The sequence below is a fragment of the Dermacentor variabilis genome, chromosome 2 (genome assembly GCF_050947875.1).
Source record: "Dermacentor variabilis isolate Ectoservices chromosome 2, ASM5094787v1, whole genome shotgun sequence".
Taxonomy (NCBI): domain Eukaryota; kingdom Metazoa; phylum Arthropoda; class Arachnida; order Ixodida; family Ixodidae; genus Dermacentor; species Dermacentor variabilis.
In genome coordinates, this window is record NC_134569.1 from 145,437,188 (window position 1) to 145,462,782 (window position 25,595).

The window sequence follows — 25,595 nt, forward strand, 5'->3', positions numbered from 1 at the left end:
AAAATCGGTCGTTGACTGTATATGGGGGCCTGGCATTGTGTCCCCATATATTTTTTGCTATTAGCTCTAGACACAACTTTCAGGACACATCCAATCTTGCGTGCCGATTACAAATATGCAATTAGTACCTTTACTGTAAGTCAATAAAAAAGTTACATTTCTTGCGTTAAGGGGGGACCTGGGTTCTAAAAATTTTTTCTTTATTTTTCTGTTCAATCTGACCTAAGCTTCACTGTTTTGTTCAGTTTTTCATGCTAATTTCAAATGTATAATTAGTTTTTTTATTGCTGCTCTAGTTCAGAGAGTATTAACATCTGAAAATAAACTGAAGGGGGGACGCAGGTTTCGCATCACAAAAAATGGCCAAAAAAGCAATGTTTTGAAAATCACATTTTCAGTTTCTGTGCCTCTTTTTTCTATATGATTCTGAAATATCATCCACATAAACCACGTAGAAGTGCTCTAAAAAATTTGTTTTATCAGCCAAGGTGGCGCAAAATTTCACGGAAATCAAGAAAGAACAGCGTTTTTCAAGCCACAATATATCTGGAACGGCGCAACCAAGCACCGCCATTTTGGTCTCATTGGAAAGCGCTTTTCTCAGTGTTCAAATGTGCCGCTTCAGCTATCTCCTCCGCAAAGAAACAAGCACACAAAAAGCAAATGATTGAAGGTCGTGCCAGAGTCTTCAATTGGCCGCGCCCGCCACGCGACTCTAGCGCGGTTCGCCATTGGTCCGGTGCTCACGTCGTCAGCTCGGCTCTTTGTACCTCGTGAGCCTGGAAGTCCCCACTCCGTAATCTCGACGTGTCAAACGGGTGCTACGCGGATATTTTGGTAGCGTGGCCGATCCCTACGTTTGTGGACGTCTCAGACCCACGGCAAAGCATTCCGAGCATCGGCGTGCGGACATCTCGGGCCCTCGCCTAAGCATGTTGGGCATCGGCGCCTCCAACTACACGACTAAGTACAATACCCACGGATTGAAATAGGACATTCGGAGTGCGTGGCCGTCGCTACATGCAGCGCCGCTCGTGGGTGCCCATAGAACCAAAGTGCTGCATTGTGGTATAGCACGAGGGGCAGAACACCTACGGAACAGAATTGCTCCTTCCGGTCGCCAACGAGCCGGCCTGTGGTTTAAGGGGGAACACGGGTCTTTGCGGCGAAAAAAATCGCGAAAAAATAGATTTTCTGAAAATGAAATTTTCGAATTCTACAGCTAATATTCCTTTAATTCACGAAGTTTCAAATCTCAGGGAAGAGTATTTTTTCCGCAATATCAAGTTATAACATCACTGTGAGCTGAATTCCGCGCAAAAACAGCCTTTTTTATCGCGGCGCGTAGCTCTTTTTCTATGCGCGCGATCGCGGCCATCTTGGTCTCGTAGGAAAGAGGAGCCTTCCTTCTTTAATTTCCCGCCAAAAGTGACTCCGTCGGTACGCCAGTGACGTTGAAATCCGGGGAAGAAAAAAAGCCCGACTGCGCGATCCGATTCATTGACTCGCGCACGAGACCAAAAACGCGTGCTGTGGTTGGCTGCGCGAGGTTCCCATCGTCTGCTCCACTCCGCAGGCGACGCGACGGCGCGTCTCGTAGGTTTGTTGGCGCACGCCCAACGATGTCCAGTCCACCGGTGAAGTTCACCACGAGGCACAAGTTCGGCAAAAGGAAGCGATCAGCTTATAACTTTCAAAAGCACTCCATTGCTTCTGAAAGCATTGAGAGTAGCTCGCCGCCAACCGCAAATGATGCCGAAGCCGCGGACGAAGCCGAAGTAGGCCTAGCCAGCTCACAAATTAGTGAAATCGTTACGGACAGCGGCCGCGTTCGGCGTGACACTGCAATGTTGCAGCGTGCGGATTTTTTGCAGAGGGAGATGAATGCTCAAAAAGTTCTTGCGTCAACGCCAGCAACAAAGCGGGTGTTGGATTTGTTGGACTGGGGCGACTGGTGCCGACGGCGCTGCAGCCGCGCCAGTCGACGCCGAGGCAGGCTTCGCTATCCTCAGTAGGACTCCGTGAACGCACTGATGTCGTTTGTCAAGTGCAACGTGTGCGGCGGCAGCGTCGCAGGAGGCAAAAGCGAACGGTAATCTGGCCTCGCCATAAAGATCGTTATCACATGCGCGTGTTGCGGCGATGTCGCGTCGGCGTGGAGCTCGACCCGCGTGAACGACAACCTTGCCGCACGCGCGATGCAAGCCACCGGGAATCGACGAAAGGTGCCAAACGATGTTTTTGCCGCATTTGGGTAGCCATGGACAGGGAGACTACTTTCCTGGTGGCTTTTAGCCACTTTCACTACAAAATAATGCAAAATTATTTCTGTACTTTTGATTAAAAGTGAATGTATTCCTTTTTTCTCGAAACACTGACTTTTGACTTGTTGCTGATTTGCCGCGGCGATATCTCTGCCTTCAAAGCAGATAGAGCCATAATTTTTGTTGTGGCTTGTAGCTGAGGGTGCAAAGTACACAATGGTAGGGTCAGATTTTGGAATTTATGCTTTAAAAATTTTCAATTCTGCTTTAGATTAGACAGTGGGGTAGCCACAATTCGAACAGTAAAGATTGAATTGCTATAAAATTGCTAATATTTGATGTATCAAAATAGTATTCCTACCATTGTGTTCCTTATGTTTTCTAGTACCCAGGCATGTGCCAATATGAATTTTGTAGCGCATTTTTTTTCCCTATTGTTTGTGCAAATTATGAACAATGAATTTCATTTATCTTCAGAACTAAATGGCCATTAGAAAAATAATTACATATTTGAAATCAGCACAAAAGTCTTAACAAGAATGGAAAGTTTCATGAATATTGATAGAAAACATCATGAACATTATTTGAAGAGCAGTGTCCCCCCTTAACACACTGCCAGTGTGGCGCTGCAAGGCTTGCGCACCTTCGTGTGCTGACCGAAATGGCTCGACGGTGCGCACCTGCGCGAGCAGACGACTCTCTCGTTACACGCGCTTTGGCGATGCGACGCGCATGCTGTGCAAGCAAGGCATGGGATTCTGCTAAGAGATTGCGCCTTACATGCGTATGTAGATATAGTAAACATCGGCACAAAAGAATAGCTTATTTCGTGTGAACACCTGTGGAGTAGCGGACAAGAAACTGGCTTCTTTATTTCAGCCCCAAAATGATAACTTCTAGCGTTGTTGGTCGTACTGACGTCAGCAGAACCCGAGCCACAGGTTCTTATATATGGGAACACAAGATGCGCCTCCGTTTCAGACACTAGCAGCAATGCCAGGTGTACCCATCTCGGAACTGATGCAGGTTGTGACTGTCTGCAGCAGGTTTACCGCAGCAACAAATCGCCGATATGACCGGACGCCCCCGCTCGTCGGTGAGCAGGACTGTGCGGGCTTTCAGGACGGATGCTCGCTTGACAAACCTGCCCAGAGGACACCGACCAAAGGTGACGACCGACTGACGATGAGCGTATAGTTGAAGCAGCGAGACGAAACCCGAAGATGACGGCGAAAGAAATACAAAACGAACTGGGGCTCACAGCCAGCACACAAGTAGTACGCGAGCGCCTTCCCATGGGTGGCCTTCGTAGTTGTGTGGCGGCAATTAAGCCCTTCATCTCTTCAGAAAACAGGATCAAAAGGCTGCTGTTTTCACAGGAGCATCGGTTCTGGACAGTGGAAGAGTGGCAGAATGTCATTTTTACGAACGAGAGCACGTTCACCTCAAAATGGGACCTGCAGCAGCGAGCGTGGAGGACACTAAGCACGAGGTAGGTGGACTCCTTCACAAATTCAGTGTTTACACAGCTTCTCTAAAAAAATCCGCCAATGTTTATCTTTTTTTACATTACCGTAGCGCATTATAGATGGGATAGATGGTATGTGGCGGCTAGGTATGCGTTTTCATCAGAAACTATGTTTTACATTCCGTGCACACCGCTACCACGAGGAGAGAGCGCACGCCGAAAAACTTTTCACTGGTGCCTTGTTTCATGCGTTGGACACAAGCAGTTTGTAGAAATGGTCACCAAAGGCAGTGCATTCTGCCAACAGCCAAGAGCAGGACCCCCTATCCCAACGATTATCAATCACAGTGAAGTAAATGTCTTGTGTTCTTTCCGCTTCCTTCACCCAGGTTCGACGCCCCTAATCTGCATCGTGTTGCAAGCAGCGGTCGATGTAGCGTCAACGTGCGGGGGTGAATTTCCAAAGACGGCTTGGGTCGGCCTGTGCACCTGAACGGCCGCTTTAATGCCGCAGCATACTTAGACCTCCTCGACACCGCCCTTATGCCGTATGCCCTGGATGGCTCATTTAAGGACGGCTCGTTTTACTTCCAGCACAACTGGAGCCCAGTTCACACCGCAGCACCCGTGACTCGCTTGCTGGAAGACAGGTGTGTGATGGTGTTGAACTGGCCTACGCAAGGTGCGGACATGGATATTGTTGAGATTGTATGGGATGAAATAAAGAAGGCCCTGTCTCGTCAGCCACTCCACAGGTGTTCTTCGGACAACCTGTGGGCGCCTGTTCAAGAAGAATGGGAAAAGTTAGCGCGTTCTTCCTTGGCTGATAGCCTCTACAAAAGCTTACCGCGCAGAATGGCCACAGCATGCGTGCCGCATTGCCAAAACGCATGCAACGAGAGTGTCGTCTGCTCGCGCACATGCGCAAGAAGACGACGCCGCAAAACGGGCAGTGCGCACCGCCGAGCCATTTCGGTCGACATACGAAGGCACGCAAGCCTTGCAGCACCACGAAGGCAGTGTGGTAAACCACAGGCCGGCTCGTTGGCGACCGGAAGGTGTAATTCTGCTTAGTAGATGTTCTCCCCCTAGCGCTATACCACAATGCATCACCTTGGTTCCATGAGCATCCACAGGCGGCGCTGCATGTAGCGACGGCCACGCGGTCCGAATTTCCTATTTCAATCCGTGAGTACTGTACATCCGAGAGTCGACTCCTCGAGCCCGCATCTGGGCATTTCACGCGTCAGCACCTCCGACTGCACGACTAAGTACATCGAGTGTCGACTCCTCGAGCCCGCATATAGGCATTTCGCGCGTCGGCACCTCGAACTGCGCAAATAAGCGCATCAAGTGTCGACTCCTCGAGCCCACGTCTAGGCATTTCGCGCGACCTCGGACTGCGCGGTTAGGACTTTCGTGCGTCTGCACCTCGGACTGCGCGAATAAGCGCATCGAGCGTCGACTCCTTGTATCTGCGGTTAGGCATTTCGTGCGTCGGCAGCTTGGACCAGCAACCAAGCATATTGAGAGTTCACTCTATTATCATATTGTCACAATAGCTCGTAACAATATCTATCATACCCCCCCTTGATAAAGAGAACCTCATCATGAGCTCTGTTCACTAGGCCCTTTGGGTTGGCACAACTGGCTGCAAAAGTGATCGAGGCGCCATACAAAAGTACAATTCTGGAAAGCACCTAGCAGCTGCATATCTATCACCGGCTCTCTGATCCTAAGTTTGACAGCCATTGTCAGGTGAAAATGACTTGGAAGGCTACTTACACTCAGAGCCTTCATTCAGTAACATGGTCTATTCTACCAAATGAAAAAAATGCCACCGTCACACATTTAGCATGGCCCTTCTTACAAAACATTGAGCTTCAAAACGGTGCCATTTGCATTGCTGTAGGTTCACTTCAGCAAAAGCTACATTTGTTTGAAACTTCAAATGCAGTTATTTCAGTTCCATGTTTTTGCACACCGTACTCAGCCTTACGGGTGTTTTTTTCTGGTTTGTTTTTGGCCAAAAATGACAAGGGTGGATCATTTTATTCACATTAAAATGATCTGGGGGTGACGCTATTTTTATTACTCTTGCACCATCATGAAAATTACGTCCAGGTATAGTACTCGCTGCTAATTAGAAATAAAATGTTCATAATAAATGCAAGATTGTATTCTTGTGCATAAAATGCTTCCAAACAGACACGTACCCAAGGAGCTCCCCCCACTCACTCCCCGTCCACGCCATCACTTTTCAAACGCATTTCTAAAGCGCTGCCAAATCAATATTGAGGCTTGACAGCTATTCGGCGGTCAACATTTTGCTGCCTTTTTCACTCCTTTTGGCTGGGGTAGTAATCGGGGTCTACTGGGATGTGAAGGCCAGCTTCCTCATCGATTCCGTGCCAGCGCGATTAACTCGATGCATTCAGTTGTCGCCATCTGTTCAACGGTCACACGCATCGCTGTTGGTTCGTTAGTTCAACCTTGTTTGTTTAGACTGATCTAGGGACCAGGAAAGTGATTCGCTTCGTGGTCAGCTGGTCTGTATGCACGTGCAAAGAGCTGCGGACGGATAAAACGCCAATTGTGCTTAACTTTTCCTTTCGCTTCATTATTTCCTCGAGTGACGGCTCGCCGAAACACTGACAGATCCTCAAAACAATATGCCCGTGATATGGGTTAGATAAGGTGGAACATAAAATAATGCGAGACAGCGTCCATCATCAAACTATGCAATAACCCTTAAACTCACGGACAATAGGACTTTCACCCGTTAACTCGTCTAGCTTTTCCCTAATTGTACAGCTCTTTTGGTGCAAAATTGCCAACTGGAAACGAGAGTCGCAAGGAGTTGATAAATTAAGCGATCTACTAAGGGAGAGAGCCGAGGCAACAGCCAAACAGGAAGGAAAAGCGAAAATTAACAAATTTACCCATTGTCTATGAAAATATTTATTTTTTTAGTTAACTAGGAGGAAGCAAAAACGCTGCCTGAAGTGGAGAACAATTTCGTGTGTACTGAATGACGCTTATAAAGTCATCATTCGAGCCGCCTGACGTAGCCTCTTCTCTGCTGTGCTTATATATATAGGTGTCTTTCTAATCTTCCGCGGTGGGCGTAGTACGTTTAGAATCCCAGCGTCCTGTGCCCTACGTGGTTGTACGGGACTGGCGGCTACGCATCGTTACGTAACTTCCCAAATAAATATAGGAGTCAGTTGTGGCACTTGCTAGAGCAGTAAACAAGGGATCCAAAAGAACTGTGATTGTTCCGCAAATATATATTTATTGATAATTCTTCCAGAGCGAATTCAACAAACGCTACTATGGTCTAGTATAGTGTAGTATAGTATGTAGACAATAGTATAGTCTGCTACAACTTATGTCCGCCTGCCACTGTTCCTCCGCGAGGCCGCAAATAATTCGTACTTCAAACTTTTTCTGTTACCCAAATAAAACAGTAACCCCAAAAATAAAATTATTAACGCATAATTTTAAACCTTTTCCCTCGCCTAATACAGGGGAATGCCGAAAGCCTAATTTTTTATTGAACTGAAATAACATGCTTCCTTCTCTGCAACTATTTATTGTCAAGTTTCACTTCAGTTGGCAGTGAAGTTTCATGAGTAAAACGGATTCAACAGTGAAATGAACTGCACCGCAGACTTTTGAAGAGCGAGATGTTCAGACTCCATACACGTTGTCCATGTCTGTTGCACACCTCATTGCTTCCGCCGATGAAAAGACTCTTCAAGAACAGCAGACGCTCTGGAGGTATCAAGTACGACGCCATTTTGAAAAGGCCGCATGACGATTTTGTTTGCTTCTGTGATTGGATGGCAGAGTAACACAACTCTGCGCGTTCCGTGTGCCTTGGTTGCCAACTGCTGCTTTTTAAAGTTGTATTCTACTAAGTAATTTTTATATTACGCTTTCGGTTCTTGTTTTTGGCACTGTTCTTCTTGCGCAAGTTCATTTGACATGGTTCCTTGTTTGCCAATTAAAGGAGAGGGGTATCGCATAGGTGTAGCTTTAAACCACACCTTATTTCATTTCTCTTTTGTGGGTTTACACTTGTTTATGGCTAATGGTGGGCGTTATTCACATTTCTACTAGTAAAGGCCCCCCCCCCCTTCATTTGCTTAGAAAAGTTACTTTGGGTTGCCCCCCCCCCTCCCGAACTCTGGGTTGGGGGGGCGGTTAGGTTAAGTTAGGTTACATTGGGTTGGCCCCCCCTTTGGGTGGGGCCAACCCAAAGAACGGCGGCGCTTGCGAGGAGTATCGGTAGTTCATGGAAGAGCAGATACCGCTCGCGGGTTTCTCTGTTTAAAGGCATTGGTATTGGTTTGACTAACTTCTTGACGCGCTCCACTTCGGCTACGTGCTACTTCTACGCTTCCCCAGTCGTCATGAGTGCTGCAGGCCCACTAATCTTTCGGCACTCGTTCACAGCAGCGTTCAAGAGGGCTGCCATCCTTTACGCCGAAGAAACAAATCACTGCGCAGCGGGCCGCAATTTCGATGTTTCTAAACGGGTGGTGCGAGAGTGGCGACTGCAGCGAAGCGAAATTTTCACCTGCGTGACGGCAAGTGAGAAATTTCCCACGTGCCGAAGTATGGACGCTTTCCAGTGCTGTAGGCTAAGCTTGCGGCGTACATCGCTGAAATGCATGACCGGTCCCTGCCAGTGAAGTGCGACGTGGTCATGAAATAAGCCCGGACCTCCGCCTTAATTTTAAGGTTCTGCTCCGCCGTGAGTACAACGAGTGGCTGGCGGCAGAAGACTGCGAAATTACGCCAACCGGACCTGTCAAGAGAGCCTCCCTGACGGCTGCGTGTGGTTGGGTGCATTTGGCGTGGGCTGCTGTTCTGCAAGATGTCCTGGTGCGGTCGTTTGCCAAATTTGAAATTTCGCTGGACCACGACGCGCTGTGGGACCGCAGCAACAGTGACGATGGCAGCACTAGTGAAGACGAGTAGTCCAATGACCATGTCAGCTACTAATAAATTTTCGTTATCGAATGCGCCCTCGGTTTTTTTTTTTTTCTTTTTTTTTTCGGTAAAGCGATATGGGGGGGGTTGACTTACATTCGAGTCGACTTACAATCGTGTAAATACGGTGTTTATTAAAATCTAGGCTGATAGCTTTCTTTTTTTTTAAATAATCATATACCAAACTCTAGGGTAGGCTTACATTCGAGGATATTAAAGAACGTGCCAGTTTTAACTTATATTAATAAATACCGTGCATAGCTAATACCATCTAGAAAAGTCAGTATCACAGCTGCTACTAGCCGTGCCAGTAGCCAGTTGAAGTACATGAGCGACGTCACCATTTTGACCTGGGTCTAACTGGTTTAGCATGGCGTTATCGCAATGGCATCAAACAGGTAATGCCACTATGCCACCGCTTTCAAATGAAAAGTTGTGCTAGCCGCAGAGGCATCGCCAAACGTTCAAGCTGGGTGCAACTTCCGCATTGATGAGAAAGGCGTCTGTCGTTGGGGCGGGCTTCAACAAGATGACAGCGATAAGAAAGTGGCATAGAATGAGCTCAGCATGTTCATATTCAATAAATGCTGTTTTCATATTGTGAACGCTGTCCTCGCTTTATTTTGTTCGCCTACATTCAAGGTAAGTGTTTTCTTCCCCTTGAAAAAAAAGAAAGACCACTCTTCGAAATGAGACCAAGATGTCCACACTACGATGCGTGAAATGGCAGCTACGTTTCGCAGAAGTTCCGTTTTATTATTAATTTCGGCTCAAATTTTGCTAGTAACAATGAAATGAAGCAATGCTATGGCTACAATACTGATCGAATAGCTTAAAAATACAGTCTGGTTGTGTAAAAAGGGCTGTAGATTTCAGAAACGCCATTTTCAAAAAGTCAGCTTTTTCTATATCTTTTTTGTCCCAAAGACCCGTGTCCCCCCTTAATCAGCTCCAAAAGCTTTTTTCCACATTCTCTGCCCCTGTGGCCAAAGTTTCGTGTCATTCACCCAGTCACTGCCTATGACGTCTCCCGAAATAGAGGTTTGCCAAGTTGCACAGGCATCATACGCACTTATTGTAAACACGGAGGCAGTTGAGGCAAGCAATGGTGGCGTCACCACCTGATCAAACATTGCAGCGCCCACAGGATCGCCGCGAGAAATGTCAACACAGTGAGAAACTAAGGACGGGCCCCTGCTTCCTTCTGTAACGATGATGATGTTAACGTGCTGTTGGTTTCTGTTTTGGTAGCTGCCAAGCATCGATAGAAGGAGGGCTTTGCTCTTTTGCATGCTTTGGCCACTTTGGCGCAGGCTCAGGGCAATTTTCCACTAAAATGCCGTTTTGGCGCAGGATGGAGCAAAGGTCTGCTCTCGGAGCAGTTTGCGCTATTGGCGCAGCTGTTCCACCACTGCACTTAGGATGCAACAGGTGGTACCGGCCGTCCTGTTCACGCCGGCCGTTCAGGCAGTGAGCCGCCACCTGCGATCTTCGGCCTCTCGTTCCATCAACACTCAAGTTTTTTTCCGTAAGCCTGACAGGCCTTCTTGAGGCGAGAGCCTCCTGACACACCACAAGGCAAAAGCCGTTGCACCAGCCACGTGAACGCAAGCGAAAGCAGACGACGACGACTCACACAAATCGGCAGCAATGGCAGAGACGGCGGCGCATGGAAAAAAAAATATATGGCTGCTTTGGTCGCACCAGCCCATGGAAGGCGCAAGATGAGGGGCCCGGTGCTCTCTGCCCAATCAGAGGCTAGAAATCACCCTTCAGAAAAGTGGCAAGGGCGGTCGTTCTGTTTGAACGAGCCATTTTGAGCCGGCACAAAATGCGCACTAGGAAACCAGCTTCTAAAGCCCAAGATGGCAGCAGTCGGCTGTGGCGGACGCAGGACATTTGAACAAATTTAGCCGGGCTCCTGCGGCGTTATGAAAGCAGATTTATTTCTTATTTACCGGTCTAAATCAGCTATAATAATTTGAGGACAGATGCTTGAAGGCACACATTCCTAAAATAAATTTTTCAGCCATTTTTTATCATTCTAGAACATGCAAATCCCCCTTAATAATTTGGGATGTGACTTGCAAAAAAACGTAGTGCAACAGGATAGATAAAAGTAAGCAGATATGTTTCTGGATGTTCACAGACTGCAAGTTAGAATCTTAACGTTTGTATCTGTGCTTTAGCCGAAGTTTTGAAATTTTAATGTTGGAGCTTTACAAATGTGAGTTCATGTTAGTGATTTATACAGGATTTCAAAATTTCACAGTGTCATAAGACACTACTATATCGTAGTTCTTGTGCACCCTCTGATTCGCCAACATTCAGGCAAAAGAAAGAATGAGAACTGCATGAGTAGAAGGGACACAGTGGCAATCCCAAAATTTGAGACTTAAAAAAGAACTGTATGTGAGAAAAACAAAAATAAAAACAAAAAAGATGGGAAATAATAATTGGACACAAGAACGCTTCTGCCTATGACATTACGCAGACGTACAGGCGCGTAACAAGATCCGGAATGCACCAACACGAACCCGCATAAACACGAGAGGCACACGCAAGGAGTAAGGGAATCAGTATCGGCACATCATCTGCAGTCTCCGAACTACGCAAGAGGACAAGCAGCAATGGTCGATGCAGTACGAGATTACAGGAAGCAGTGGCTTATCTATGGTGCGATTTTATCATCGGCTGTCTGCCACAACCATCTCCTCTTTCTTGCCCTGGGAAGCAGAGTGCTTGTGCTTTGTTTTCCATAGACGCGTGTCCTGTTTCGAACAATTTTTTTGAAGTGAGGGTCGATTTGGTTTTTACGTTAGCAATGTGATCAACAAATAAACCGCGGATCAACAGTTTTCAAAGCAGCCCTACTGGCATGCCCAGCAGACGAGCTCTACTCTGGCAGTTTCAGGGCACTAGGTGGCATAGTAACAGCGAATCAGTAGGTGCCTCTGAGCGTGCCGGCGCACTGAGCCAATACGAGGGCCGCTAACTTCTTCAGAACGGCCCCTAATTGTTTTACATTTGCCCCTTTTCTATGCGGCCATCATGGGTGAGAATGCAGGAAACTGAAAGAAGGAACTTTGAGCTTTCGAACAATACCAATATGGCAGTGCTCCACGGTGGGAAAGACTGGAAATAGCTACGTGAACTCCACTGTTTCTGCACGTTTTTGGGCTCTTTTCTCGCTGTCTGGCTTGACAAAATTTTTTTAGTTACTTGGGGTGCGTTTTTGGGCAAATCATTTTCATACAGCGTAGATTAGGCATTATAGATGCGGAAACAAGTACCGTATCTACTCTAATCTAGGCCGGCCCCAATTCTAAGCTGACGCCCAAATGTACGAAGCCAGAAAAAATTTTAAAAGCTCACCTCGAATGTAGACCAAACAAAAAAACGGAGGACAGCGTTCACAAAGTGAAAACAGCATTTATTTAATATGAACATGCCGAGCTCACTCTACGTTACGATTGCTGCTAGCCCTGACATGCAAGCTCACGTCAGCAAGCGCAGACAGTGCGGCACGGCTTGCAGGCATTGAAACGCAGCGCAATCTCGGCGAACAGGTCCTCCTTGTTATCGCCCGCTTATTTGCCTTATCGCTGTCATCTTCTTGTTGCGGCCATGCATAAAGTGCCTCCCCCCATTACTCCCTCCAACGACAGACATTTTTCTCATTGATGCCAAAGTCCCGCCTGGCTTGGACGTTTGATGATGCCTTTGTGGCTGGCACAACTTTTCATTTGAAAGCGGGACTATAGTGGCATTGCCTGTTTGGTGCCATTACGATAACCCCATGCTATGGGCCACGCCGCACGCCAGTACGATACAGGTAAAAATAGCGGCATCGCTTGTGTACTTCAGTTGGCTACAGGTGCAGCTAATAGCAGCTGCAGTACTGACTTTTCTAGATGGCACTAGCTATGCACCATATTTATCATATTCAATTACATACCGGAGCGTTTTTAAAATCCTCGAATCTAAACCGACCCTAGAGTTTCGTACATGATTATTTGAAAAAAGCTATCAGCCTAGATTCCAACGAATACGCTAGTTCCTAAAAATCTTTTTTTCACGACTTTCAGTTCTTATGACCCCTGCTTGCCCTTAACAAACCAGCCGTCACTCGCGGTACATATGTCTCACGTCACGGTAAGCAATTCTGAGGCGTAAATGTGGAGGAAAGATGGCCAGCGAGAAAAATTAGCATGCTCACATGAGTGCTGAAGAAGTCACCAAGAAGGTGCACTGGGGTCTCCTCAGTGTTGGCATTCTGGCTCTCCTCTGGCAGCTTTATGAGCGCACGTGTCAGCCGCTGCAGCTCTCGAACCTGCAACACACACAAGCAGCCCAGACAATAAACAAACTACTAATGAACAGTGGTGCCAATGAACAAACTATTGTGCCATGGCGATGACATGTAGTGTTTAAGGGGCAAATAAAATGGTCGATTTGGTCACATTTTTTAATCGTCTGATTTACTTCTTTCGAAATCCTCGAACCTTCGTTCACCTAGTGGTGAAGTACTGTGACAAAACATGCAGTAGAAATTAAGAAAGCGGCACTTTCCTAGTGTGCTGTCATAAAGAACTGCTAGGAAAATGGGCTTCGGGAGGTGCCATCGCGCCGCGTATCGCGTGACTTCTCGCTGACGGAGCGCTGCCATCTTGGCACTACCGTAAACAGGAGAGATCAAGAGCTTAAAACAGCCATAGCGCCAAAGCCATAGCGCCACACAAAAATAGAAACAAAAGTGATCGCAAAAACGGGGAAAACTATCATCGCAATCGGTTACTGCAGTCACGTGGCACACGCAGAGTGCTCTTACTGGCTGAGGCAGATTTTAATCACTGGCACATTTGTGTGTGCAAGTGTGATTGCTGACAGCTGATAAGATTGCAAAGAGTTTGAAATTGGACAATCTACATGTTAACACTAAAAAATTCCAAAGAGTGCATTAAAATGTAAACAAAATGTGACCTCATAGTGCTGTCCCAGTAGGTTTTAGGCTAGTAAACTCTTTCCTGCAATGATTCAGACAAACAAAACTTTTGGGCAATATTCCTACAGCTTTTAATTTTCGGGCAGTTGCTGTCATTCACCCCTTCGTCATATTGAAAATAATGAAGGCAGAATTGTTCTGTTATTCGTATGTAAGTCCTCAAGCATTGCAAAGTGCTGCAAAGCTGTACATTTTTGCCTGCGTGCCATAAACATTTTTATAATTCACCTTTTGGTTAATTCACTTGCAATGCACCATGCATAACAAAGTTAAATTTTTTTTCTTATGCTTTCTGTGCAGTAAAAAAAATGATAGCTTTATAGCACAATAGAACATTGTAAACATTGACAAAATTCAAAACTAATTTCTATGATTTGCATTAATTATTAGTTGTGGGATGGCAATTACAGGGTGTCAATTGTTGTGAATACCATATAGCTTGGAACCATATACGATACCATATAGCTTGGAACCGATTTTAGATCAGCATTTGTCAATAGTGAGCTACGATTACAGTCAAACCTCTATTTATCGAACCCGGATATATCAAATTGCATATATCAAACACTTTCTATATCACCCGAAAAACTGCATGCATCTTTAATTTTTTTATTTCAGACGGGGTTGGACGTAAAGTGGAAATATTGAACTCTGCAACCCCAGACAATGTGCGCTCTGTTGACAGGCCGTGTGCTTTCTAGCAACACCCCCGAAGATAGCGGTGGCGTGATGGGCTTTCCCGACTGCTGCGCGCTATTAGTGGCGAAAATTTGGAGTGGCGCCCTCTTGCGAGTCACGTCACGGCCAGGACGCCGCTCGCTCCGGCTCGCTCGGCTGCCGTGCGCGCTCGTTCCCTTCGTGTATGCTTCGAGTATGGGAGGCTCGAGCCGTACTTATTGAAGGGTATGTCGGCTTCTTTCTGCTGCCATGCCTGAACCACAGTTCCTTCTCCTAAAGGGCGTGAGTCAATAAAATTTGCGGCCTGGATATCGTAAGCTATGTAGCATTGAAGGAGTCTACTGGACTAAGGACAATGGATATATGCGCCGTGTCTGTCCATAAATTTTGCGTAAAAGGAATGTCTGCAAATTCAACATGCGAAATTGTGTATGACGCTTCGATAAACACTTCACATTCCCTTAGTATTTAGCTATGAGAGACATTGCATTTTGCATGGAAGAAAAATCTTTGTAATTGGCGTCAGCATGTTATCCGATGTTAGAAAGATACTGCCCAGCGAAGCTGTCATCATGATTCTTATTACTATGGCGAGTTGTTCTATTCAAATGTGGTCATTCATTAATGCGTAAAAAAATAGGCGCGCATTTCTTATGAAAAAGTTTGCTGCTGCTTTCATCCCCCTCTGAAACAGGCCTCCAAAAAACGAATTGCTCATGGCTGCTAACACGACGGCGCGTCATGCAGAGTATTTACATACATTCACATATTTACGTTCACAAACACCATAGTAGCAATCACCTGAGAGAAAAGTTTCGTTGTTAAGATGGAGAGCCAATCAATTGAAAGTGATTAAATGTTTCATAGTGGCCCTCAGTAGCCTTTATCGACAATATGGCACACCACCGATCATGTAACGGTAGCAACCGACTGTCGGTATGGCTAGGCACGCTTTGTTCCCGAAACCCATCAGTTCACTACAACTTCGAATTGAAACCAATTGGAATGGCTAAAGTATTTTCGAGCTACCACAGCGCAGCTTAGATTGCCTAGAAAAGGAAAATTCAAGCAGTTCATGTCTCACGTCTCAATCCAGCACCGTTTAATTATACAAACGGAGAACTAGTCGCTTCGTTGGTACATAAAAGAGAACCTCGCCCAACTGCAGGAAAAATAAAGTTTGCTCCAATCCAATCACAAACATTTATAAAGAAAACACCACAAGCCTTACATATATTTCCACTAGATTTTTTACCCTCCACAGGGAAATTATGATATATGCAATATGTTCCATACTACTAATGATTGGCGCTTCGACTTCTTTCTGGCTGCAGCCGTGCGGTCCAACAGGCACATTTCACTAAAAAATTTAGGCCGAGCAGCCTGTGTCAGTTTGCCGAACAGATTCATCCTGTATATTCCTCAAGCAACAAGCACCAGTAAATTTCTCAAGTGAGTTGTAACGTCTATCACAAGGCGAATATATATTGGGAACATATATTGGTACATTCCTTTTTGTATTCTGTAAATAGCTGTGAGCCTTCATTAGCTTTACTTCAAATTATTGCAGTTTAAAATAAACACTTGGACAACCGCCTAATTTTCAGAAGCAATTAAGAAAGCAAGTGGTGCTTGCAAAATCTAAACTGCAGTATTAGTTAAATGTAGCGTTGAAGGGCTCCATTGAAGGCGTTGATCCAGAGAAGGCCAATTTTAAGACCAAAATAACAGAAGTTTGGGCCCATAGAAATGTATCTGTGCCAGCGAAGACCTTCGGTCAAGATTGAACTAATCGAAAAATTAACCGGAGTTGAATTCATGGAAGTCTACTATACTTGGAATCACAATTGCACTTTCATTTAGCGGAGATGCTCTTCTCGAATTCCTCTCGTATGACTTCATTGTTTTTCAGTACAGTTGACAACGTTGAAGACTGTTCACCGAAGTGCTTTGCAATTTCACATTTTTGTCGGTCACCTGCTGCTGCAGGCGACCTGCAGCAGTCTCTGCTGCGCACTTACAGCAGAGTTCAGCTCCTTTTGCATCGCACAAGCGAGCGAGCAACCCTCAGCCTCTCTTGTCACGCAGCCTTTTCCTCCATACTGCGCTTTCATGTTATCAATGGCAGGCAGCCCTTGCCAGTTCACTCTTAAACAGAGCAGCTTATCAGTATGCTTTGAGTAATCTGGTAGAAAACCAGGTGTTCAGGTTGGGACTTGGAGAAATAATTCGAACTAAGCGGCTTCATTGCAATGAAGGTTTATACAGTACGTTGCTATGGGGTAATGTAATGTGGCTGTATACAGGCCTAAGAGTACGCGCTGTATAAAAGTTTAAAAGATGTACACTGCTGAAATTATGAGGCTGAGCAACGGACACGTTTACTAAAATGAATTCGGATTGCAGTAAAGCAACAAAGTTTTGTTGTCTAGAGATATGATGAAGCTCATTAAATTCTACGGCCATACCCTGGAGATATATTGCACTGTGACAAGTATATCACTGTCACAAAGTATATTGCACTGTGACAAATGACCCTGGCTTTCGTTGTTGTGGAGTACCGACTGTATTCCCAAAAGTGACCGTCCAAGATTACAGGCCGATATAGCAGCTATTGCTCTATCACAGCAGACTGCATTGCCTCGCGACACTGCAGCCTGCCAGAGATCGCTGCTTGCAACTAGGAAAATAACACTGCACATGCAACAGGAACAAAGATGGCCAGAAAGATGCACGGCCCACTCCAGTTACACTATTCTTTCCGAACAAGCTACAACGAACTAAGCAGGCAGACAGTGTGTGCTGTTGATACTCACCGTCTGGCCACCCTTGCCAATGATGCGCCCAACTTGGTTGGAAGGCACGTAAATCTCTACCCTCAGGGTGCCGTCTGGATTGCCCATGCAGCCCTCGTAGCAAACTTTGTTGAAGATCATGCTTTGTGCCTGCATCAGAGCAAGACGAAAGAATGAAGAAAGGCCTGCAGCAGCACATCACAGTCGACAACGTGGTGCAGCACCTGAAGCAGCAATCTGCACAGTCTTCCATATGCAGCGTCAATGTCACACCAATGTCACCCGTGGCATCTGGAAACATTTCCAGCACCAGGCTGCACATCTCAGTGCCTTGGTGCGCGAATTAAGCAGGCATTTTGAGGACTTGTTTCAGGGCAAGTTCCTGCAGTTTACTGCACATTTTTTCGAATGGTGCCAAAAGCAGACGCCACACAGAAAACATTGACACACAAGCACACTAGTGTGCATTATGTTCTCTGTGTGGTCTCTGATTTTCGTGACATTCAAGAGAACGCATACAGTAGAACCTCATTCATACATTCTAGAAAAAAAAGAAGCAAGAAAGACATACTAACCAGAAAAATTTACGGGCCAAGCCAAAGTCCTTAAAGAATTTGCCAGACTCAATTTTATTTGACACCTGTGAAGCGTTGCACAAATTGTTGCACCACAAGATGCTGACACATACCGAGCTGGTTGGCCTGAGACACATTCTGTCATTATTGCGGCTTCGTCAAGCTTACGTTTGCACTCCTTGAACTCTGCCTAGGTCGGCAGCTCCTACAGACAGTGCATTTTGCCGGACGTTTTGACGTGCCCCCACCGTGAGATTCGTTGTGGCTTAAGATGCCGACACACGTTGAGCTGGTGGGGCTCAAGTGGCTGGAGAGGCGCTTTGTAGTTTTCTTATTGCCTTGTGTTTTAAGATGGTTATGGGAAACCAAAAAGAAATTGAGCTGGCGGGCAAAGATGCTGCCAGAGCGAAAATTGATGCTCACTTCGCGCCCAATAATGGTGGCACATTTGGGTTACAGCCTATTAAAAGCATCCAGTACACTTCCAACATCAATACGCCACACCCTGTGAAACAGATGGGCGAAGATGCTTATTCCAATACAGTCACGGCGAAAAATCCAGAAAATCGGACTGTGAAGGGTTTTTGTGTCCAAAATTTCAGACGTTCTTATAAACTGGCTACGAGGTACAACATGGTGGTGTCATGAAGGTGTCCAAAAAATTGGCCATTGACTGTAAAGGCTTTTCTGCAGACGTCTATTTACGACATGTGACAGCGTCTCAACAGTTGCAGACTAAGCAGTTCCTAAAAGTACAGCACTTTCAAAGGTCCGTAAGACATGTCTACATTGCACGGAGATATACAGGGATCATTTCGCGATGAAGTCGGCTTTTGGAAACCAGGCGTTGCGGTATTGGCAACATTTAAATCGACACTGTATCAAAATAGTTTGGCTGAAAGTGCCCTTAAAGTGCCCAAAGAACTTAATTTGTCAGTGCGCAGGGCAAGAAAATGGCTTTAAATTGCACACGATCACCACACTTTGCGGAGCCATATCTCGCCTTTCCCGCTACTGAGCGCTGCCATCTCGGTATTATACCCAAGCTCAAAGTTTCGCCATTCCGTTTCTCAATTCCTCAGTCATCGCCATCTTGTAACGAATGGGCAAACACAAAAGAAGCACAGGTCTGCTGGAGGTCGTCATACGGGCGCTGCCGTGCTGAAAGGTTTTCCCCAATGGTCGCTGCTGCTGCAGTCGGCAAGCTGGCATCCACATTTCTCTGCTTCGCAAACCATGCCAGCGTCTTCACTTGACACGCAGAATTCGGATTTCCAAGAATTCTCCCGTTAGTGATGGATAATCGCTTGTTTCAGAAGAAATTTTCGACGAAGCATGCCTTCGGAAAAAAGGAAAGCCTCCTATGGCAAGAAAAATATGGCGATTGGCGTTACAAGCTGAGCACCCGACTGAACATGTGGATAACGTGCTGCACTATCTTGCACCATGTGTGCGGCTCCAGCAGCGAAACCAACAATCGTCCTGTGCCATCGACACCAACAACGCAGTAGACGCAAGACGCACCAACAGAGGCTCCCGCGCCTCGACATACAGACGCGCAAATCAGTAGCAGAGATCGCATCGCTGGAGGTGACGCGAGTGGAAGGTTACAATCGCCAGCAATGACGGTGTACTCTGTTATGCATTGCGCGACACGGACATGCAGCCTGCAAGTGAGCCTCAGCCGTCGCCGAGCTACAGTGCAATAGCCCAAGATTCACCGGACGAATCGTCCCGCGAACGCCGCACCATTCAGACACACCTCAAGCTGTGTTCCGTGTCAGCGATGATACAGACACACAAGCGAGCAGCATCCGCGACTCCCTTCGCGCGGTGTCCACAACTGAATGGAAGTTGAATTTGATGGACCAGCAAGGTCAAGAACAAATTTTCAAAGCCCACCAAATGACAAGGCAAAGGTGCAAAAAGATGACTAATAGCTATGATGCCAAATATTACAGCTCTGGTCCATTTTAATAAATCTGCACTGCTTGCAAAACTTTGCAGCCCGTTTTCCTTCCTCTTCTTCTCTTAACAGCTCCAGTGTAAAAACCTCTTCAATCCAGTTGCTGCCTGCGGAACGGCCTTTATGTCTCAAGCTGCTTTTAAGCCACGGAATACAGTAGAACAACAATGATAGGCGTGTGTACAGTTGTGCATACAAGGTGGCTGGTTATACACTATATTACTCACCCTCCACTGGCACTCGGGAGTTCCCACAATCGTGACCTTTCTCTCGTGAGCATCAGCAGGGTCATCCTTGTTTGGTTGAGCAACCTGAGTGGTGTAAATGAGAGAGAAAATTAAGGGCATTATAAACACAAAAAACCAGAACCCTTTATTGTACTGTGAAGGCACTGGACAAGAATGGCGGCACTTTTTGCTGCATTCACGCATTTAAGGGACAGTCAGCGCAAAACAAGCATGTCACTGCGGCACAGAAAAACTGAAGACTATCGAGAATACAGTTGACACTTGTAACAACAAATCTAGCAAGAAATGTCCATAACATCCATAGCTCGTTCATTCTCAAATTTAGGGCTGCTAGCATATGTAAAACTTGTGGGTGTGTGAATACAGACGCTGACCGATTTTTCGGACTCCAAAAATTCGGACATGCGTGGTTATTCGGTCTGCTTCATGGCACCGGCATACTCCCCATAGACCATAATGTATAACTGCCAAAAGTTCGGGCACCTTGCAAACTCTCGTCTGATTTTTCGGACACTCCTCAAGCCAACTTGATTGCTGAACGCCATTTTTGTTTTGAACAGAGCCTCCTTGCTGTCCCACGAAGTGGCGCTACTGCAAATCCCGCTCATCGTCATTCCTGCTTGGTTCGATAGAGTGGCTACAGTTCCGGTCTCAGCTTAGCAAGCCATGTCAAGACAATCCAGCAGCCAATTTGTTTCTTTCTCCGTGCATGACACTGCGAGTAGGCCACGTTTTTCATTTGTGCGACTGGTGTCGACGTCGTGATGGTGTTTGCTTTGTGTGCTGTGTCAAGGTTGCAGCGATCCAACGCGGCATACGGAAACATCGCGTCAAATGTCTAATGGCACCAACAGTGCCCGCCGGCAAGCAGGTGCCGGCAGGCCTAGGATTTGTCGTCTTCCGATGTACTCTACTGATGCCAAAGATGTTCTGCCGAGGCTTGTGCAGTGGTTGCATTGCGATTCCGGACACCGTCTCGTTTGACAGTTCCACAGATGCTGACACTGCTGTACTGACATGTGCAGAACTCGACGATGGCGAGATCATTCGTCAGGTTTCTGCTGCACCGCCGGACGATGACTCAGAGTCGGAAGATGATGCACCATGTGCTATGCTGCCTTCGCATGCGGAGCGTGTACATGCAGTGACTGTGCTTTCAGCCACCTATAGTGACCGTACTACCCTCTCCAAGATTCAGCCTTATCTGACTGCGTGTAAACGGAATAGCATGCAACGGCGCATTCACGATTTCTTCAAGCCCACTGCCGAGCCAGAATAAGTGCGTAGAAATAGAGGATTTCTTTTTTTTTTTTTCTTAATCTGCTTTTTCGGACACCTGTTTATTCGGACATTTCCACAGTCCCCGTGAGGTCCGAATAAACGATCTTCAACTGTATCAAAGTTTTCCATAAAAGCAAACTCGAATAATGAAAATGAAGTGTGAACTGAACCGAATATTTTTTTATTATGATCGTATATACTTCAATGTAATGTGACCATGATGTTTAACACGAGGGTTGACTTTCCAGTGACACGAAATAAAGAAAAGATGCCACAAATGTAACGCATGATGAAAGGACAAAGATATGGTACTTTTGTTCAAGAAATAACAGTTTGGAAACAAGTTCTCTTCACTTATTGTCACTTATTGTAATTATGGGGTTTTACGTGCCAAAACCACTTTCTGATTATGAGGCATGCCGTAGTGGAGGACTCCGGAAATTTCGACCACCTGGGATTCTTTAACGTGCACCTAAATCTAAGTACACGGGTGTTTTCGCATTTCGCCCCCATCGAAATGCGGCCGCCGTGGCCGGGACTTCACTTATTGTCACCGTCTGAGGTGGAGGCAGCTTCCTTGGGAGATCCCTTTTAGAGACAGTTTTACTTTCCCGTAATTTCACGTGACTTGGCACTGGAAATGTCCCCGACAAGTGTTCCTGGTGCTGTGCCAAGCTCGCTATCAGTGTCAAGAGTGCTGTCAGCTGTATACAGTCGAACCTCGATAATTCGAACTCAGAAAGGGCCCAAAAATTTGTTCGAATTAAAAGGAGTTTGAATTAAAGGAAGCTAATTGGATGGAGGACTTAGCTACAGTGGCGCATGTGAACTGAGCTAACACATGAGCGGGAAGTTCCACAAGATTTATTTACACGTATTTACAAATTACAGTCAGTTATTAGGCACACTTGTGCTCATACTGCGATAGGAGACGGAAGGTGCATGCGTGTATAATTAAAGGAAACGAACCATGTCCCATGACAATTTGCCCCTTCGAACTTTAGGTATGCTTCGAAGCCTCAAAGCCTTGAAGATTGGCATTTGCAGTTAAATCTCTGAGGCGTCGTGCTGCGACATAGGCAAAGCCTCAAGGATTACCATCTAATGTGCAATCTCTGAGGCCAAATTTGATGTCTAGGGTCTCTGACACCACAGATGTCTTGTCAGGGTTGCAGAGGAGATAATGGTGGCAGAGTCGGTGTTTGCCACAGACACGGAATCTGGATAACTGATTATAGAGCTGGCGGCTGCGTGAGATATCAGTCGCCTTTACACATTAAGTCTATGGGGCCATTGGTAGTGCCGCGAAGCTGTCCGAATTAGCGAGCATATCTGGATTATCAGTGTCCGATTTATCTGATGGCGACTGCATTGCCATTACTAGAATGTAACGCGAGGGTCAAGTTGAAGTAACGAAAATCACGAAAAATACAGTCAACGACTGAATTTTCGGACGCCCAAATTTTCAGACATGCCTGATATTTCGGACGTCTTCGCGGCACCGCCACGAGCCCCATAGAATCAATGTATAAGGACATCTGAAGTTTCGGACGCTCGAACCCCCCGCCGTCCAATTTTACGGACTTTCTGACGCGACGGAAGGTCCTTTGGCTCCTTGCGCAGCGCCCTTGCGCAGGAAATTGACTTGCAGCCGAAGCATATCACCGCTTTGAACGACAACTGGCCAAATCTAGCCGTCACACACCGATGTGGTCTGGCCACGCTGGCTCTGTTCATCGCCGCACTTCCGCTTCCGCCTCCAGCGGAGTTTCCGGAGCGACGCCATTTCATTTGTTTGCGTAGGCCACGTTTTGGCTAGCGTGGTGTGTGGTTGTGCTGTTGTGTCAAGTGTGCTCTGCGACGCTAGGCCTAGGTGCTTCGACGCTCGTCTGCGAACTCCCTTATTCGCAACTTGAGGATTTCGCTTGCCTTCGATGGCCCCCACTCAGTCTTCATCGTCCTCGCCGATGGCATCGAAGCGCGGAAAGCAGCACCGTCGGTTAACGATGAAGAAAGCCGCCATTATTAAGCAAGTCGTGAGCGGCCCATCGCAGGCTGACGTGAGCAAGGAGTTCGGCAAGGAGTCAGGTTGTGGGGGATTCAGAAGACTCCGATGTTGAAAATGAGGAGAGAATGCCTGCGCCGCCTACAAGCGCCGAGTTGACGCAAGCACTGTCGACTCTCATCGGTGTACAGTGCTGACATGACCCTTGCTCAGATCGAGGTGAATATGATCGCATGCAACCGGAACGCCGTCCAAACAACAATCAACAAGTTCTTCAAGCCACTGCAGCAATAAAACCGGCTGCCCGACGATGCACATGTACATAATAAACCGGCAGTCGGCTGCATACAGAGTTTTTGAATGCGTTTTTTTATAGCCACTTCACTGATGCTTTGGCAGGGTTTCGGAAACCTGGTACTTCGCCCTTTACCTCTAGATCCGAGAAAAAAAGTGCGTTTTTTGCATGCATTCATTTTTTCGGACTGCCTGAATTTTCGGACATTTTTACGTTCCCTAGAGGGTCCGAAAAATCTGTCGTTGACTGTACTTGTGTTCAAATTGAGTTAATACAGTAATATTATTGGTTTTGCAAAAATTCAATTTTTCCACACACCAGAGATTCGAAAAGAAAAGTTTATTGCACAGTAAATGTAAAGAAAAATTATGCTTCTTGATTAACGAAATTCTGTATAGTACAGCAGTATTGCTTGACAGTATGACAACTGCAGCTATTTAACATTGTCATGAAGGAAGGATAGCTGCTCGACATGTTCGGGGAGCAGCAACACACTGGTGCATGTCACAATTCCTTCCGACACCGAGAACAGTCTAGTGAGCCGCTCTTTAGTGTATTTGGCGTTTATGTTCCTGGAAGCATTGATGTTGATGGAAGCACAGCTTCATTAAGGCGTGGTCCAACTATGTACAGTGCAGTCCACTTATAACGATACCACATATAACGATACATCGGTTATAACGATGGGTCGACATGAGAGTCGTTTTATGCATTAGGTCTATGGGGAAAAAAAGCATTTATAACAATAGGTTATTCACCGCATATCGGATATAACGATCAAAATTTTGCCGCCTGGACGGCGTTTCCCGTGCCAAATAATCGTAACATTTGTGTTGCTTAGTTCCCTGAATTGAACGATGTCGAGACGAGGCGATGTTTGCCTCCGCAAGTTCGTATCTGCCGCCATTACCGTGCAGCGTGTACCGCCCCGCCCGCGCACCAGAGAGTACCCGAGTTGGCGCAGCGCGCCACAAGATGGCACTAGCTGCTCCGTGCACGTCGGCCACAGTCGCTCCGAAAGAGAGAAAGAAAAAAAAGCGACAAGCAAAGCGGCACGGTGGCGCCCATCCCTCACTCAGTCTCTCTTTCTCAGCGAGCGCGATAGCAGGCTGAAGCCACCTAAGCAGCGTGCAACCAACGGTGCAACCCAGTTCGAAGCCACCTAGGCAGCGTGCAACGAACGGTGCAACCCAGTTCAAAGATGGCGCCGACAAAGCGCAAAGCTGTGTTGCTTGACACGAAGATGGATATTTTGCAGGACTCTCGACGTGGCTTCAAGGTGAGCGCCCTCGTGAGGAAGTATGAGCTCACCCAGTCGACGATATCAACCATCTTGAAAACAACTGCTTCAAGAAGGCGGGCTTTTTGCATCAGGACGAACTTCCCCAACCCACTGAACCCATACAGTGGAAGCCGCTAAAATAACAGAGCTCTGGGAACTCGTTCCTACTGGTGACACAGGTGGTGCGTCGATGGAGGAGTTTTTGACTGCAGCCAGTGCTGCCTCGTTCTGCGATGAGGTCACCGACGAGGCGATCGCCGAAGATGTGCTGTCTCGACAGACAGCAAAGTGTAGCGATGGTGGCGATGGCAGCAGTGACAGTGACGAGATTGACAGTGGCTCCTTGACAGCGACCTCGATGTCCACGCAAAGAGCACTGTCATCGATCAACTCCTTAACTGATTTTATGCACGCTAAAGGATTGCCGCCAGTGTCTGCGCAGCAGCTGGAGTCCATGCACACCGCGGTTGTGAAGCTGAAGCTGCCGCAAAAGCAAGTGCAGATTTCTGGCTATTTCGGCACGCCTAACGCTTGGCATGATCATTGGCGCTAGAAATAAAGTTTGTTTTTCACAGTCTACTTTCTACATCATCTATTCTTTAGAGCAAGTGGCGAATTCGAGTTCGCAGCTGCAAAGATACGTTCAGCGTTTTTTTTTTTCTTTTTCTTTTTTTAACTTCAGTCCAGATATAGCGATCATCGGTTATAACGATCATATTTTCCGTTTTTCTT

At 46.6% G+C, this 25,595-nt stretch overlaps 1 protein-coding gene across 2 annotated transcripts in view; it reads right to left on the reverse strand.

The window, feature by feature from the left end:
* The window catches only part of Imp (IGF-II mRNA-binding protein), a 68,143-nt gene that overhangs the window by 9,692 nt on the left and 32,856 nt on the right, over positions 1–25,595 (reverse strand). For both annotated transcript variants that reach the window (XM_075682207.1, XM_075682206.1), the window contains exons 11-13: positions 19,980–20,063; positions 17,233–17,361; positions 12,953–13,066 (exon numbers count right to left, since the gene is read on the reverse strand). In XM_075682207.1, the coding sequence (XP_075538322.1) occupies positions 12,953–13,066; positions 17,233–17,361; positions 19,980–20,063 (327 nt within the window). The remainder of the gene's footprint in view (positions 1–12,952; positions 13,067–17,232; positions 17,362–19,979; positions 20,064–25,595) is intronic.